This window comes from Chanos chanos, chromosome 3 (genome assembly GCF_902362185.1).
Source record: "Chanos chanos chromosome 3, fChaCha1.1, whole genome shotgun sequence".
In the NCBI taxonomy this organism is placed as follows: Eukaryota; Metazoa; Chordata; class Actinopteri; order Gonorynchiformes; family Chanidae; genus Chanos; species Chanos chanos.
The window spans coordinates 27,471,004-27,486,502 of NC_044497.1; the positions used below are offsets into that span (position 1 = coordinate 27,471,004).

The 15,499-nt window shown below is 41.0% G+C and overlaps 1 protein-coding gene across 3 annotated transcripts; it reads right to left on the reverse strand.

Moving 5' to 3' along the window:
* Positions 1–323: 323 nt before the first annotated feature.
* lmbr1l (limb development membrane protein 1-like) lies at positions 324–15,159 on the reverse strand. Of its 3 annotated transcripts, none has more exons than XM_030768835.1 (17): positions 14,790–15,159; positions 8,651–8,735; positions 7,186–7,219; positions 6,801–6,940; positions 5,823–5,926; positions 5,548–5,671; positions 5,208–5,276; positions 4,911–4,975; positions 4,523–4,595; positions 4,324–4,407; positions 4,139–4,215; positions 3,958–4,035; positions 3,466–3,479; positions 3,087–3,177; positions 2,938–3,004; positions 2,396–2,557; positions 324–1,624 (listed from the first exon to the last, which is right to left on the reverse strand). In XM_030768835.1, the coding sequence occupies exons 1-17, from the start codon at positions 14,850–14,852 to the stop codon at positions 1,539–1,541; spliced, it is 1,416 nt and encodes a 471-aa protein (XP_030624695.1). In that variant the 5' UTR covers positions 14,853–15,159; the 3' UTR covers positions 324–1,538. The 3 variants fall into 3 exon arrangements, with proteins under 3 accessions (XP_030624695.1, XP_030624694.1, XP_030624698.1); XM_030768834.1 differs by having other exon boundaries at positions 3,466–3,539; XM_030768838.1 differs by lacking the exons at positions 6,801–6,940; positions 7,186–7,219 and having other exon boundaries at positions 3,466–3,539.
* Positions 15,160–15,499: the final 340 nt, after the last annotated feature.

Here is a 15,499-nt window from a genome sequence, read left to right on the forward strand (position 1 = left end):
AATTATACCAGCATGGAATTATATAACAGGCCTGTTTCATTGTGAAGAGGGGCTTATAGGGTATGTAAGAAAGGGCAGAGTGGAGATGTGCAGAACAGAACAACATCAGGATGAATTAGAGCTCAAGTATTAGACATGACGGACTGGCTTCTGATGCATTTGGAAGACACTGCCCCCTGCTGGCCACAGCCTGAGAGAAATTATTCTAGGCATGCTGATACAGCAAATAAAAACTTAACCAAAACAAAACCAAAAAAAAAAAAAAAATATTATAAAATAAAATAAAACAAAAACCAACCACCTAACAAAAGAAAAAATATAGATATAAATAACAGTACGTCTCCCAAAAAAAGACAAATCCCATTCACTGTTTAAACAGAACCATTTGAAACATAAGACCAGAGACAGGGACACAGTAGTGTACAGGGTCATTTAGGACGCCCACAGATCACTGGGGTTATTTAAATGGTCCTTAAATGTGCATATCAGACGTATTTTTCCTTATTGCACCGTTCTGCTGAGCTGTTCTCATTCACAAGGTTGAGATTACTTTATTATTTGTTGTTGTTTTTTTTAAGTGGTACCGATGTCACAATTGTCATGTTATCTCCAACCCCCTTTACAACATTGCACATGAGTAAAAGCAGTGAATATCAAATAAACAAACGGAAAAAAAATCAAATGTTCACAGTTTCTTTAGTTTAAGGCAGCTGAAAACCTATACAAACATCTCTGACCGTAGAACCTCAACTATCCACATCACCACAGTAACTAACACTGTTCTTATTTAGTCGAACATTTCTGTACAGATCCTCTTCCTCTCTCGTTTCACGGACATGCTCAGACTATGGAAACCATCCCCTCATCCTGTTCTCCTTAAAGCGCTTACCCTCAACTTTGACACCCTAAAACATCAGACAGTCACAGGACTTCCTCTGATTAACTCCCACTGGCAGTAATGTAGAGCTCTGCTGAGAATTGAGAATAGGACTCTGCAGATTATCCCTAAAAATAGTGATGTTAAAGGGGAAAGCATAGGGGGGGACAGGGTAACAGGACAGAACTCAATCAATTCACAATCAGGAAAAGGAAATGATGTCACAAATATGATGTCATCCACTAAAATTAACTTTGCAGTCACAACATGCATCAAAATTCCAGCTCAAAATCCCCGGCCGTCGTGTTTCTCGCAAGGCATTTGTTTGAGAGTTGTCAAGTGAACTGACATTTTCAGAGACTGGATACAGCCCTGATCCCTTTTTGAAGCACTTAGTGTCTTTTTGGAACCATATCCATACCTGTGACATTTAATGGTAAAAACCACAGTCAAAGAACAAAATACAAAAGGTTTCTCAGGTCAGCCTGCTTTGGACACCCATTCAGTGGCTCTTCTGTTCACCAGACTGCATAAAAACGTTGGGGACCGTGCACCCAATCCACCTTGTGCACCTCTGGTCCAATGAGAGAGGCTTTGGAACTCATTCCGGAATCCTCGGCTTTTTGGCAGCCAATAATAACGGTCAAAGGGCAACCATTCATCACTGAATCTTTGACAGTCCACTGGCTAACAGGAGCTTGAGGGGAATTGTTGAGCGAGACACAGTTCGAGGCAATCGGTCGAGACCTGGAAAAAAACCAAAAACAAAACAAAACCCAATGTAAATGTTTCAATCAGGACCTAAAACAGAGCGCAAGAAGAAAAAGAGCCAAGATTGGGTAGAAAGAAAGCAAAATCAATCAAGAAACAAAAGCCACCAGAGAGGCAAGGAAAAGAACACAGTGGGAGATGCTATCTGGCTCACAGGGTGGGTGGGTGTGCAAGTGTGTGGCGTATCCATGCCTCAGACTTGTTGTTTGTGTTGGGTGGAGGGCAAAGGGTGTGTGTGCTCCAGAAAGGGGCCTGTCGGCTGGGGCTGCTGGCCCCAGGGGGACCTTACTCCCCTCCTGTCCTCTTGCGCTTTCCTGAGAGAATTGTGCTCTTTCTATCTGAGGAAAGAGACCAGCCCATAGGGAAGCATGGCCTACACTGAGAACACACCTAACTTACAGGCTCACTGAAAACACTGACATCCAGCAGTGTGGAACACTCTATTGTCACTCATTACGCAATTCGCCTCGTACTTATCATTCACACACACACACACACACACGCACATGCGCACACACACACATATATACATGCATACATGCGCCAGAGGTCAAATACATGCAGTTCTTGTAACTGTTCTTGTTCTGCCTAACTTGTGAAATATCAGTGACAGCTTAAGCATAATTGAGGGTTTGGTTTTCTAAGATGGAAAATGACAATATCTCCTATCCATTGTGATTAGCAATGTTTTCTTGTTGTTGTTGTTGTTACTGCAGACAGGCACACATGTGTGGGTTACTGACTGACCGAAGGCACTGATGAGCTCTCTCTGCACGGCCCATGTCACAGTCTTGATGAGGCAGGCGGAGGTGAGCCCTGCAAACACCATGTTGTACAAAAAGACGATGTAGAAGTTTCCCAGCCAGTTATAACGTCCAAAGTCTCCAAGCAGATCAAACCTTGTGATTCCTGAAAATGAGAAATAGAGAGACGCCATCGGTTATTTCACTTTCAGTGCAAATGTTCAGTTTGAGTTTGAGATGTCTGTGTTACGGTCATATTGCAAAGTCTGCTACCAACTGCCCTCTAGTGGCCAAAAGCAACAAGTTCAGAGGTTGCGATGTTACTGTCCATGTCTTTCTAATGAGACATGTGTATGACCACAAATCTGTTCATCATTCATGGACCATTTTCTCTACTGTTTCTTATCACACACTCAACCATCCAATACTACCATTACCAAAAAACCTACAAACAAACTCTCTTTCTCACACTCGCGCGCGCGCGCACGCACACACACACACACACACACACACACACACACGGAGTAAAATTCCTAACAAGCTCACCCAGTGTGCGGGAGAAGACAGGAAGAGCAGAGCTGAGAACCAGGAGGCAGACACAGTTGACAATGATCTGTGGACAGGAGCAGAGTGGTGTTAGGGCCACCGTGAGGACCTGCGTTCAGCTGCGTGTGAGTGCACTATCACTACTTTACCTGTGTTAGAGTGGTGTCCCGTGCTCGAGGCAGCAGACTGGTAAAGAGAGGAGAGCTGTAAAAGCCTACCAGTGAAGACACCATCAGATAACTGGCACACGGAGTTAAGGCATGAACAGAAATAGAAGGCAGTGGAAGCAGATGGACAATTGTACCTTAATCTTTTTCCAACCTCTGTGTTAGTGTTGTTGCTGTTACTGCTACTTGTAATCATAATGATGCAAGAGCCAAAAACATAACCACAAAACGACAAAGGCATATGATTTACAGGCATGTGGTGTATTTTGCATAACTGTATAGCCACACACACACAGACACACACAGATTCAGATTATGTGAAGCTGATCTGAGGTGTTACTGAGTGACCGGGAAAGGATACAGGATCAGAACCACCTGCACTGCTGCTCCCAGAGAACCAAACATAGAGAAAGAAGCCATGCCCAAGTGAGGGTCCTGTTTGAGAGGGAGAAACACACAACTTAGTGCCTCATCTGGACTTCAAAAAACCCACAGTTCTATTCTCCATTCACCACTGATAAAACAAATACATCAACTTGTTTCAGATGCTTGAAAATATCATAGGAGAAAGCCATCTACAGTGGATATTATGGAATGCTTCGATGATAAATACAAACACAAGAGGACTTTGCACTAGACTGTTACTTGTCCCTTACAGGTTTTATATATTGCAGGTAAACTTACAAAACATCTATATCTGTTCTTTGTCAACGCTCTGTGAAGTTATTTATACCAAAGCAGAACCTAGGACTTCTGCTTATTTCTCCCATTTGACTACATACGCAGGTGTTTGAAGAAGGTGTCACACTGTAGATTTTTTTTTACAAGCTCATTTCTTTCTCTTAAGTCTCACCTCCATCCCTCTGGGCATGGCAGTCTCATCAAAGAGCAGTTCCAACACGTGGAAACACACCATGAGCACACAAACCATCTGAAACAAGACAAGGAACATTAGAGCCAGATCTATGCCATTCGAATATATATTTAGCCCAGGTGTGGTATGTTCGTGATAGACATCTGCAACTCGGCCTTACCGTTAGCGCTAACAGCAGAAGCATGGCTAGCGGGTAGCCGAGGTTCCGTTGCCATGGAGACGCTTTCCTCCGCATCTCTGGAGAGGAAAAAGAGCGAGAGAGAGAGAGAGAGAGAGAGATGAGAGTCTGCAACTGACGCTTGGTTTCGATCATCTGTAAATACCTCAGCTGGGTCAGGTCCTCACCCAAAGCTACCCGCTTGGCATGCACAGCCAGGTACTGCATCTTCATCGCCTCCACACTGACGCTGAGCCAGCACGGACTGTTACCTGGAAACAGAGAAGGCAACGGATGAGAGGTCAGAAAGGTCCCGTCTGGCCCGATTACTCATTCAGACACTAGACTACATGCCCACGTCTGTCTCGCCCACGCTCTCATACTCACCCTTCAGCTTCCGGGACAGCGAAGCTTCCTCTAACACGGCGCAACTCAACGTTTCCTCCACGTTTTCCAACAGCTGAAGGGACAAGAGACCACAGCGTCACGACTTTGTCACTTCTACTATGTGCTAAACTGATGTTTATGTAACGTTTGCTCTAATAAAATGATATGATACTGATTCAAAGAAAATTTAGTGGTCTGAAGATTTCAATAACTCCTTAAGTATTTTACTGTTGTAAACTTTGTGTTGGCACAGGAAATAAATCAGATAATGTCTGAAGCCTAAAGCATGCTGTCAAAATGCTACATTCTAAACTCAATTTTACATCTCTTAAAAGAGTGTTTTAAAACCCAGCAGGGGGTTAGCTTTATCAAGCTCTCCCACACATACCCTTGGTTTGACCAGTAAGCTCCCGGTGACACTGAACATGCGTGAGAGGCCGAAGGGCGTACACACTGTTGATGGAGGAAAGGAAATGAGATGGTATTGCACTGGATTCACACAGGAAGTACACATAACAAACTGAATCCACAAACATATTATTTCCTAATTACCACTGTAAGGGAAAAAATTCTGTGTCATTTTCCCCATGTGTATGAAAGGGAGTCATCCCATAAGGTCACTTCACGACACACATTTCCAACATGTTTCTGTGCTTTGCAAAAGGGGCATTGACGGTGTACTCACATAAAAGCAGTAGAACTCCGAAAAGAGATATGCCAGAGTACAGATAGGGCAGGTAGTACTCCCACAGGTCTGAGAAAGAAAACAAACAAACAAAACAAACAATACAAAAAACAGACAATTACTCACCGTATAATGCTATTGCGGCTCACATTCCACCAAACACAAATTTACACTTTATAACTGAAATATACACCACTCATATACACCAGCTTATATCTGGAAAAATGTATCAATTATATCAACTTAGATCTGAAATACACTTGTACACAACAGCAATCAAACAAATCACGCTGGAGCTACGCTTGACCCATAGAGAAGAGGATAACCTGGACATACTCACCGTACAGATTCTCCCTGGCGGTGTCACGGTGGAGAAGGGCGGAGGCCACCCACACCATGCCCAGCACCAGCAGACTGAGGAGCAGTAGCATCACAGCCGTCTCATACACCCGCCCCATCACACCCTGCACCAAACACACACACACACACACACATACACACAGACGCTTACTCACTCACATACACGTTAAACGCCGGGATCGGGATGAGGAGGAGGAGGACGTCACAGAACGTTGTCAGTAAAATGAGGAGTCATATTCTGTATGCTGACATTACCTTTTTGGAGCCCACAAAACCCTCTGACTCAGTGAAGAAGTAAGCAAAGGGCATGAGGAAAACGAGGGAGAGGTTGGAAAAGAGGAAGACGAGGTTCCACAGACCTGAAAGACAGCAAGACAAAAATACATGTATAAATATATAAAAATATGCAGCAAAAATAAGTCAGTGTAATGGAACATAAACAAATATAAATATACAGTAGTCAACATCACAGTCTTCAATAAAAGTTCCTGCCATTTTATGCCACTAGGGGGCAAACCTCAGCCAAAACGTGACTGAGCATGTTCACCTGAGAGGCCCATATGGCTTCTTGTTGATGGTTAGCTCTTTTCACTATTACCAGTTTATATTATGTTAGTAGCTGTGTGGACTCTCTACAGCTAAGACTGGACATGTAATTTAAGATAGCCTGCAGTAAAAGGAGCTCATAAAGTAAATGTCACTCTAGATCAGGAAACAATGACAGCTGAAAACACTCTTTTGCAAAAAAGTAATAATCTTAATTCGTCTTCAGAATTCAGCCTCGATGTTTCCGACTACTTGGATTTTGGAATTGAGTGTTTTTCACCTCTGCAGGTGGGTTCATTTCTGTGAGTCACACTTGCCAATGCTGTGTCTCTTAGATGTTTAGGAGATTGGTGTGGATGTCACTTCACAGATGACATTTAAAGGTCACACATACACTTACATACACACACACACACACACACACACACACACACACAAACACATACACACAGTGAGATGCAAGCGTGTCTATTGCCCACATATTCTGACACCATCACTGAGACTTAACTCAGTAATAAGGTATTAAGTATAAATGTGGTTTGGGGAATGGATGCAGTTTTCAATTAATTGCAGAGCTCTGAACAATCCCTTCCTGTCTCAAATGTAATTGTGTGATAAATGGATCTGACTTTGACACTGTAAAAAAATGTGAAATTTCTGTTGTGTGTGTGTGTGTGTGTGTAATACCGCGGATGAGAGATCCGTTCAGCCACTGCATGTAGTAGCTGTGTGGGAAGGTAAGCAGGACTTCATTGGACAATATTGAGATGGGCAGGAGAAGGACTGCACAGACAGCCACCGACAACGTGAAAGTGCATAACCAGAGCCTAGAGAGAGAGACACACACAGAGACAGAAAGATTGACATGAATCCAACTGTGAAGAAAGGGTGATGCAAATTGCCACGGTGGAAGGCCAAAGATCACTCCCGGCCAGCTATAAACATCTAGGGCACACAGATAAGCCAGAAAAGGAGAATGAATACCTGCTCATTTTGTCACTGTGACCAACTCTCTCTCCTAAAACATAGCAATAAGTGGCAGGGCAAATAAGTTAAGCAATCAGTTACTTACGCAATTTTGTTAACAGTGGCATCTTCAATGTCATCTGAAAGATACAAAATAAAAAAAAAAAAGATTAACGGACAGATGAATGACTCTGACCTTTCCAAGCTTCTGCAGAAGAGTTTTATACCTGAATCAGTATATTGCCAAACACTTTCTACCTAACTCAGCAGACATGCAACGTAACAACAACAGAAAATGTCAATACAGTCTATACATATATAAGACATGCATGAAGCTCAGGAGGAAGATAGGGCTTATAGAATCACTAGACCCTTTAGAACTTGGAAGTTATGAGAGAGAGATAGTGTGTGGAGACTGATAACTAAAGGAGACAGAGATAGAATGGAGCAGAAAAGAGTAACTAGCCCATGATGCCAAGATATGCAAGTGTACGCGGTGGCCGAACACACAATTCTAGGGTCAGCAGTTTGGAAGAAAAAAAAACAACAAAAAAAAACAGGTGATTTTATGATGAAAGAGAAACAAAGGTGATCTTCAGATGAGAAGGGGCCTCCCAGACACCTCCAAAGATGTAACCTGACCAGCGTTTCACGTGTGAAAAGAAAAACAAAACTTGTACAGTTCGATAGAGCTGCAAGGCAGCAAGGTATAACTGAAAACACTCGCTGGGAATAAAAAACAACATACAGTGCTAGAGCAGGTTTTTGTAGACTTCCTCAAAGAAAAAGAAAAAAAACAACGCTTATCATGTTGTGACAGCTCCAGTCAAACCTCTGAAAGCCTATAAACACTTGAGGCAGACGTACTACAACATGTACTTCGTTTTTTCAACCTGAGAAGTTAGTGAAGACCAACAGTACATTTTACTTTTGCAAGTGGAAAAGATCTTTTTTTAAAAACTGTTGTGTTAAATTCTGGCTTAACTGAAATCAAACAAAACACATTTTAAGAATAAAAAAGAAAATGAATAAAATACAGCAAATTTGTGACAATTCTGCAAAACTTTTGTTGCATGCGTTATTTTTTGTCGTTAAGGGAAATCAGTTCTTTTACTCATTTTGAGTGTGAGGCAGGGTGAGATAGTTGAAGGAAAAGAGTTTGGGGCAAAGCTTGAGGCCGTGCTAGGTAATTGTCTGTTGCTGTGTTGCATGCCTCACAAACCGTTGCTGACATTACAGAAAACGGGGCTGAAGCTCTTACACAACAGGCTCCCTCAGTAAGCCAGGGCACTGGGTGTTTACTCCACAGAACTACCTTCAGTCAATACAGACACGCTGACATGTCCAAATGTCACAGCACTCAACAGTCATTCAGAAAAGTGGAATGGGTAAGAGCAAACCAATGCTGCATAGAAGAAAAAAAAATGTATACTGAAAGAAATTAGGTAATTGGGAGATAATTGACTGACTGTAAGAAATTTTGAAAAAGGCTGCTGATTACAAAAAACAACAACAACAAAAAATCATAATGAAAGAATTTCAGTTATGAGTTAGTTGAAAATCTCACTTACCAGTGACAAATTCAGCGTTCTTCTTGAAGTGAGTGAGAATGAGGTATGACAAGATGTACAGGCAAATGAAGAGAAGGACGCAAATCTATAAGAAAAAAAAAAAAATTTAGTGTCAAATCACTTCTCCTCTTTTTACACTGGGTTCAGCACAAAGTCACAGAAATTGGAATGATTTTTCTCATGAAGTAGGATCATAAGCAAATCTTAACAGTAAACAGACACACACACACGCAGTATATATATATATATATATATATATATATATATATATATATATATATATATATATATATATATTCACACACACACACATATATACATATATATATATATATATATATATATATATATATATATATATATATATATATATATATATATATATATGTGTGTGTGTGTGTGTGTGTGTGTGTGTGTGTGTGTGTGTGTGTATATATATATATATATATATATACACACACACACACACACACACACACACACATAGCGTTGGAACATCTATTCAAACATGAATGACATCATAAGAGAGAAAAGATAACGAATTATTCTAGGTTATCGGGTCCCCTGTGTTCTTGTATCAGTCAGGGTAGAGTACAGCAGCCACATTGTGTCTGCTTATCACCTCACTCTGTACCGTTGGGCTCATTTACAGCGGGCCCGTGACATAATAATGGCTTATCAGGGTGTATGCACGTCGCAGGGTGAACGAGCACATTTACTGTAGTGGCGAATAGGGCCAGACGAGAGAGAGGGGCAGAGGGTAACATGTATGGAGGACGAAACAGAACAGGATCAAAGATGCTGGATGAAGCAGACAGGGCATTCAGATAAGTCTGGGTGAGGACCAACGTAGGGTAGTGTGACTAAAGCAAGGAAACACACTTCAACACAGGACAGTCCACTGCAGAGGAACTGAGAGGAACTGCAGGTACCAAAAAGCTGGGTTTTGTTTGTTTGTTTGTTTTTTGACAGCACTTCTTTGTGAAAATTTGTATTAATTTGGACAAAAAACAAAAACCTGAGAATAGACAGATGAATGGAAAACCCCCATCACAAAGGGGGCATTAGAAAGACAGAGGGAGTGACAGATGGAGAGAGAAGATTATCTCTTTATCCCAATGGAGAAAGAACTGGGGTGAAAGTAGATAGGGGATTTAAAAGAACAGCAAATGAAGATGCAGCCTCCATTGAGAGGTAGAAATGATGTTTAAAACAATGCCTTATGAGCAAGTACCTCAAAACCTCACGTAAATCTCATTCAGTATCTCCTAGAGTCAAAAATCTGCAATTTAAAGTAATATAGTGTCATGGCCTTTGACGTTCCAAAATTAATCTTCATATTGGCCCAAAAGAGACTGCGTATTTGAATTCTGTGGTATTTGGTTAAAAACACACACACACCCCAAAACAGAACAATATCTTTCACTGTAACATTAACTGGTCTTGTGAGAGGAACCACTGCAATGAAAACATAACATGGCATTTACAGATACAATAGATCCACTTGAGCCATTCCTTTGCACAGGAAGTGAAATTTGTACATGACACTGCACACTGCCAATCACACAGCAGAAAACGGAACTATCTGCTCTCGAAACCGTGTGAGTGATGATCCAAATCTTTTAAATACACGCTGTTAAGACTGAACTCTGATCATTTACTTCCCCACCATCATCTTCTAGAAAAGCTGAGACAACATTTCATAAGTGTTTTGAACTTCAGGAGATATTTATACGTTTGGATGGGATCCTACACAAATTAAAAAGGGAGGGGGAGAGAATAACAAATCAGTGTAAAGGCACCAGACATCCTCTCACTGTTTCAGATGAATGTAGGAAGCCAGGTGAAGGAGGGGGCAGGGGGCAGGAATTTCATCCAAAAGCTGCAAATCAGCAAAAAAAACAAAAAACAAAACGCAGCCAATCCTAAAAAGCCTTAGCTTTGTTATCAAAATGCTGTAACAAACACATGACAACTTGGCCAGAAAACTCCATCCCACTGAAACTGGTTTCAACTCACCGTCCAGTAAATAATAAGAGACTGAAGTAAACAATGTGTCATTTGACCAATCAAATGTGACACTGAATATGTGTTTGACAACCAAGGAGTTTTTAAATATCATCAGATAGACTGGCTTGGTCTATCCAGTACAGTTCAAAGTGGGTTTTGGACCAATCCAGTGTGTTAACTGTCATTTCCTTTTTTTAACCAGCTCATTTGTCCTTTACTTTCACAAGTTCCTTTCGAATGTTAAAATCTGTCTTTTCCCATTTATATTACAGTCAAGGTTGTGAAATACTCTCTTTGACTCATGATAAAACAGAACCAGTGGAACTCGTGGTTAGGTGTTCTCAATTTAACTCGAAATTATTTATTTATTTATCTATTTATTTTTACGCACACAGATACCTTCTTAGAATTAAAAGATGGGACTTTTAAATGATAATAAATCAATGCTGAATGCATGTTTTTATTGGTTGTAAGAAGCCTACTGATAGATGGCTGTGATTAGTCTGTTCCACTGGGGACAAACCGATTGATGGGCAAATTGAGAACTATGCTATTCGCCCAATTAATAAGACCCAATCATATTCATCTTGTCTTTATTCATATGAACATATTTCATAAAAACATCGACTGACTTCTGTTACAGGACACAACAGCCATCAGCTCATCAGGTGTCAACAGAGACTGTACGAGACCACAGTCTTTCACTTTGGTTGATAGCATTATTATTTTGTTCATGTAACCGAGCTACAGCTCTTTTTTCAGAACCATGGTTTGTTTCCCTAAACACTTCAGAGCCTGCAAAGAGAGAGAGAAAAAAGACTGCTGGAGAACAGAACAAAGCTTGCATTTATCTGCAGTGAACAATCTTCACTACAACACTGTAAACTTGGAGTGGGGCCAGATTAACTTCATGTGTTAAAAAAAAAATAAAAATATGCTGCTTAGTAGAATTATCACAAAGGCATAAAGACGGCATTAGCATCTGACGTGTGAATTAAGTCCCACTGTGCTAGGAGCATGTGCCCAGTGCTATTGGCCAATATCATTTTGTCACAACTTCCATACCAGTTACATCAGCAGGATGTTGATGGCAGTGATGGATTCTGTTGCAATGCCAACACTTGTAAAAGGACCAGGGAGACGAAGTCAAGGACTTGAAGCTTTATTTCAGCATGCAACCTGTGCAGGGAGCCACCTCTCAGGCATAGGATCAAGAAGTGACTGCCTGGCAGTCGAAAAGGCGTTGTATATACTGTATACCACACAGATAGTACAGTCAGTATAAATCAGTCAGTCATAATATAAAGAGATGAATAACTTCTACACAGATAGCTACATTGATGCAAGCGGGAACGCTAATCTAAAGCATAGAACAGACAGCGTCGGGTTGTTCACTATACGGCTGTTCCCAGCCTGAGAACTAGATGAGCCCTTGTGAAGTCACCCCCTGGGACAGAGGGGGATGCCTGTGGAGGTGAAAGGGCAGCTGGAAAGGCATTACTTCTTTACTTTAAAACAGGGGACAGTATCTATGGCGAGAGGCTATTTTCTGGGGTACAACAGAACACTTCAATTTACAGGTGGCATAAACAGAAAACCGCAGAAGTTCAGTTCCATCAGCAGTCTAGATGCTGCAATTTCAACAGCTTTTTATATTCTTTCATCTACATATCAAAGTAAGTCATTTAGCTGAACTACCTGATATTTAGAATTAATGACTACAGTGCATATGAATGCTTATTTCCAATTCTGACCTGTGTTTGAGCAGATCCCACTGACTAACTAAAGTGGAATGCGTGAGAATGAGCACTGTAGAATGTGGAACGCTGGAGTTCCATTTATAGAGAAAAAGAAAAAGTTCCATGCTAAACTCACATTCAAATTGAACTGAGCTCCTTTTCAACATTGAAAGGATGAATTATGCCAGAGTGGGCAAAAACATGGATTGCCACATCCCCCGCTACATGAACAGACTACTGCTGCACAATTAACCACACACAGCCACACCCACACACACACACAGCCACACTCACAGAATTCAGAAAACAGTATTATTGTTCTTTGCATAGTCTTAGCAGGTTCAAGCAAGATTTGAACTGACTGAGCTCTGTGCCCAATTTGTGTAACTGTTTGGCTACAAATGGATTAAACTGATAGATTAGATTTCCACGCTGTATCCAAAATATCACAGTCCCTGAGTTTTAATTGCTTATTGTAGTCTCTTTGTGCTCCATGACAGTGCTGAGATTGATCACTCATAACATACATTAACTGAAAAAAAAAAAACAACAACATCTCAAGCACCCTAAGCAAGACGCAAAGAAAACTCAAAAACAGGTCAGTGCACCTTTCAAAGTTACATACCGTCAATTACTCAAACACACAGGAATGTTTCTCCCGTTAAACGTTTGAAATCACACTTGGAACAGGCTCAATGATAAGCTCAGTCTAAGTCTGTTCAATAAACTCTATATTCTCACCAATCCTACGGTGATGACAGTCTAAAAGAGATATGCAAACTGTGAAGTACAATAAACCACATCTTAGTAGAGAGTTTGATATTGGTTGGTCAGGTTTTATCTTTTAGAGCATAATGTCACAGTAAGGGCACTGTAGATCATTTAAAAGGACAATGAAGGGCATTTGATTTATTCAAACATCCATGTGAACTCTCCAACACCCTCCACCTCCCCCCACCAACCCCATGGCGCTTCATTACAGGCCTGATTTCATCAGGCTATAAATGACCACACAAGCCACAGGCAATAGAGTGGATCAATAAGCTTGACCGAAAAGGAACCAGCTGTCATTAAAGCCTACTGTATTCACAGCTTAAGCGAGATGAAGCCAGATTTACATTGGAAGTTGATTTCCATCTGTGCAGCCATTTCAAGTTTCTCTTTGTAGAGGACTGGAGTACCACCTTTCTTTGCCACCTCAAATTAATTAAAAAACAAAGCAAACATATCAATTAGAATCTTAAAATACACCTGAAGGGAGAAATTGGGCAACTTCTGAGATGGCTTTGTGAATACAGTGTGTCAAGCTGACTTGAGAGGTGAAAATTGCTAATGACTCATTATAAATGGCTATGTAATTATATATACATCTGTCTATCACACACAAAGACACACACACAGACACAGGGTGAAGCTTTACCACTGACAGCTTGCTTCAAAGACAAATGCAGGTAGGTTACAACAATGACCACTCACATAACATAACATGAATTCTCGGTACACAGCCGGCTTCACCACGTGTTCATTTTTATTTTAACCACGTCTCTATGATCTTCACATTGCTGACTGTTCACAGGGCGGAAAATGTGCTGTGTGTGACAATTACTGTCCAAGGACGGTACAAAGATTAACACCGGCGTCTCGGAGTACAGGTATGAAATTCAGTTAAAACTTCCGAGTGGCAACTTGGTTTGACAGCCATTAACAACGCGATCAAAGGACGACGTAACTGCTCTATTATATTACTTTCCCTCCACGTCATTTAGCATTTCACAGTTATACTCAATGACATCTTGCAAAGATTTACAAGATGAAAAAGGTATGAAATGCCCTGATCCGACATACCCGCGTTCAACCCCCAAAGGAAAACAAAGACCCCATCAATACCCCCCTGAAACCTTTGTACTGAGAAGCCACTTTCTCATACTCAGCTGTTTAATCGTCATTTCCTTTCTTAAACCTAACTCTCGAATATGCGTTTTTAACACGTCTTGCTCAGTTAGGCCAGGCATTTCCCACAGGACACCTATACAGAAAAGACTGTAAGGACTTCATAGTTTTAACAGCAGTAATTAATATTATTGAAGTAGACAATCAACCATGGCTAATTCCCTAGCGTTTGATTCCTTTAAACGGAAACATCTTTTGAAAACACCAGCCTCTATTTTCATGCATGTTTTTAGGGTTTAAAACAATTTGGGGGCGTAATCCTCAGGGAAATTCTGAAAACCGACATCCGTTTCGCAGATTTATTTAAAAGTGGAATGATTGTACAAAGCAAATATTAATTTGTGTCATCTGAAAGCTTAAAAACTAAATGTGGACGAACAGGCTTCCTAAATGTCTAAACGGCAAGAGTAAAATTTGTCTTCAGAAGAGTATGTACTTACTATGGTCTCTCGAACTCTGTCGTGGAATAGCTGCTCTCTAATCGTCACGTCGTCTGTTTCCATTCTCCGAAGACATATCTTTGGACATGCAAGTTTAGTTAAACCAGGTTTGGTTATTGGCAGATAGCATCCAGAATTTTATTATGAAGCTGCACAACTGTTAGGAGTTAGCAGAGAAAAATAACACTCCTCTCAAAGAGCATCACTTTTCAAATGGCAGTCAACCGGCGAGCTAATATTGAAAAATTTCAACTCTGAAAAGTAGACCAACAAGGTGAGCAGACTAAAACCAAGCCTGTAAACCCGTTTTAAAATCAAGATTTCATGCAGCGGACACAGACATTTCCCGAGCATTCCACTTTAGGGCTTACTACCCAGAAATCATCCTCCGTCAAGCACACCAGTAGACACCTTTTCTTGGGGGTAAGGGGTGGACAAATGGGCGGGACTACAGCCTTGGGGGTGGAGAACATAATAGAACCACAATACAGCAATGACTCGCTGTCTTGGAACAATATTCTAACAAGACAGAAAATTACATTTTGGTTAAAAATGAGAAAGCGACCACAAGGAAAAAAACAAACAAACATAATTTACGCGTCACTGGCGTTGGACTGCAAATGATGGCAGAGTTTTACCGGTGGCCAGTCGTCTTTAGCAAGAAGTTGGTTTTAGTCATCTACACTCAGCTCTTGAGATCCTTGATTAGA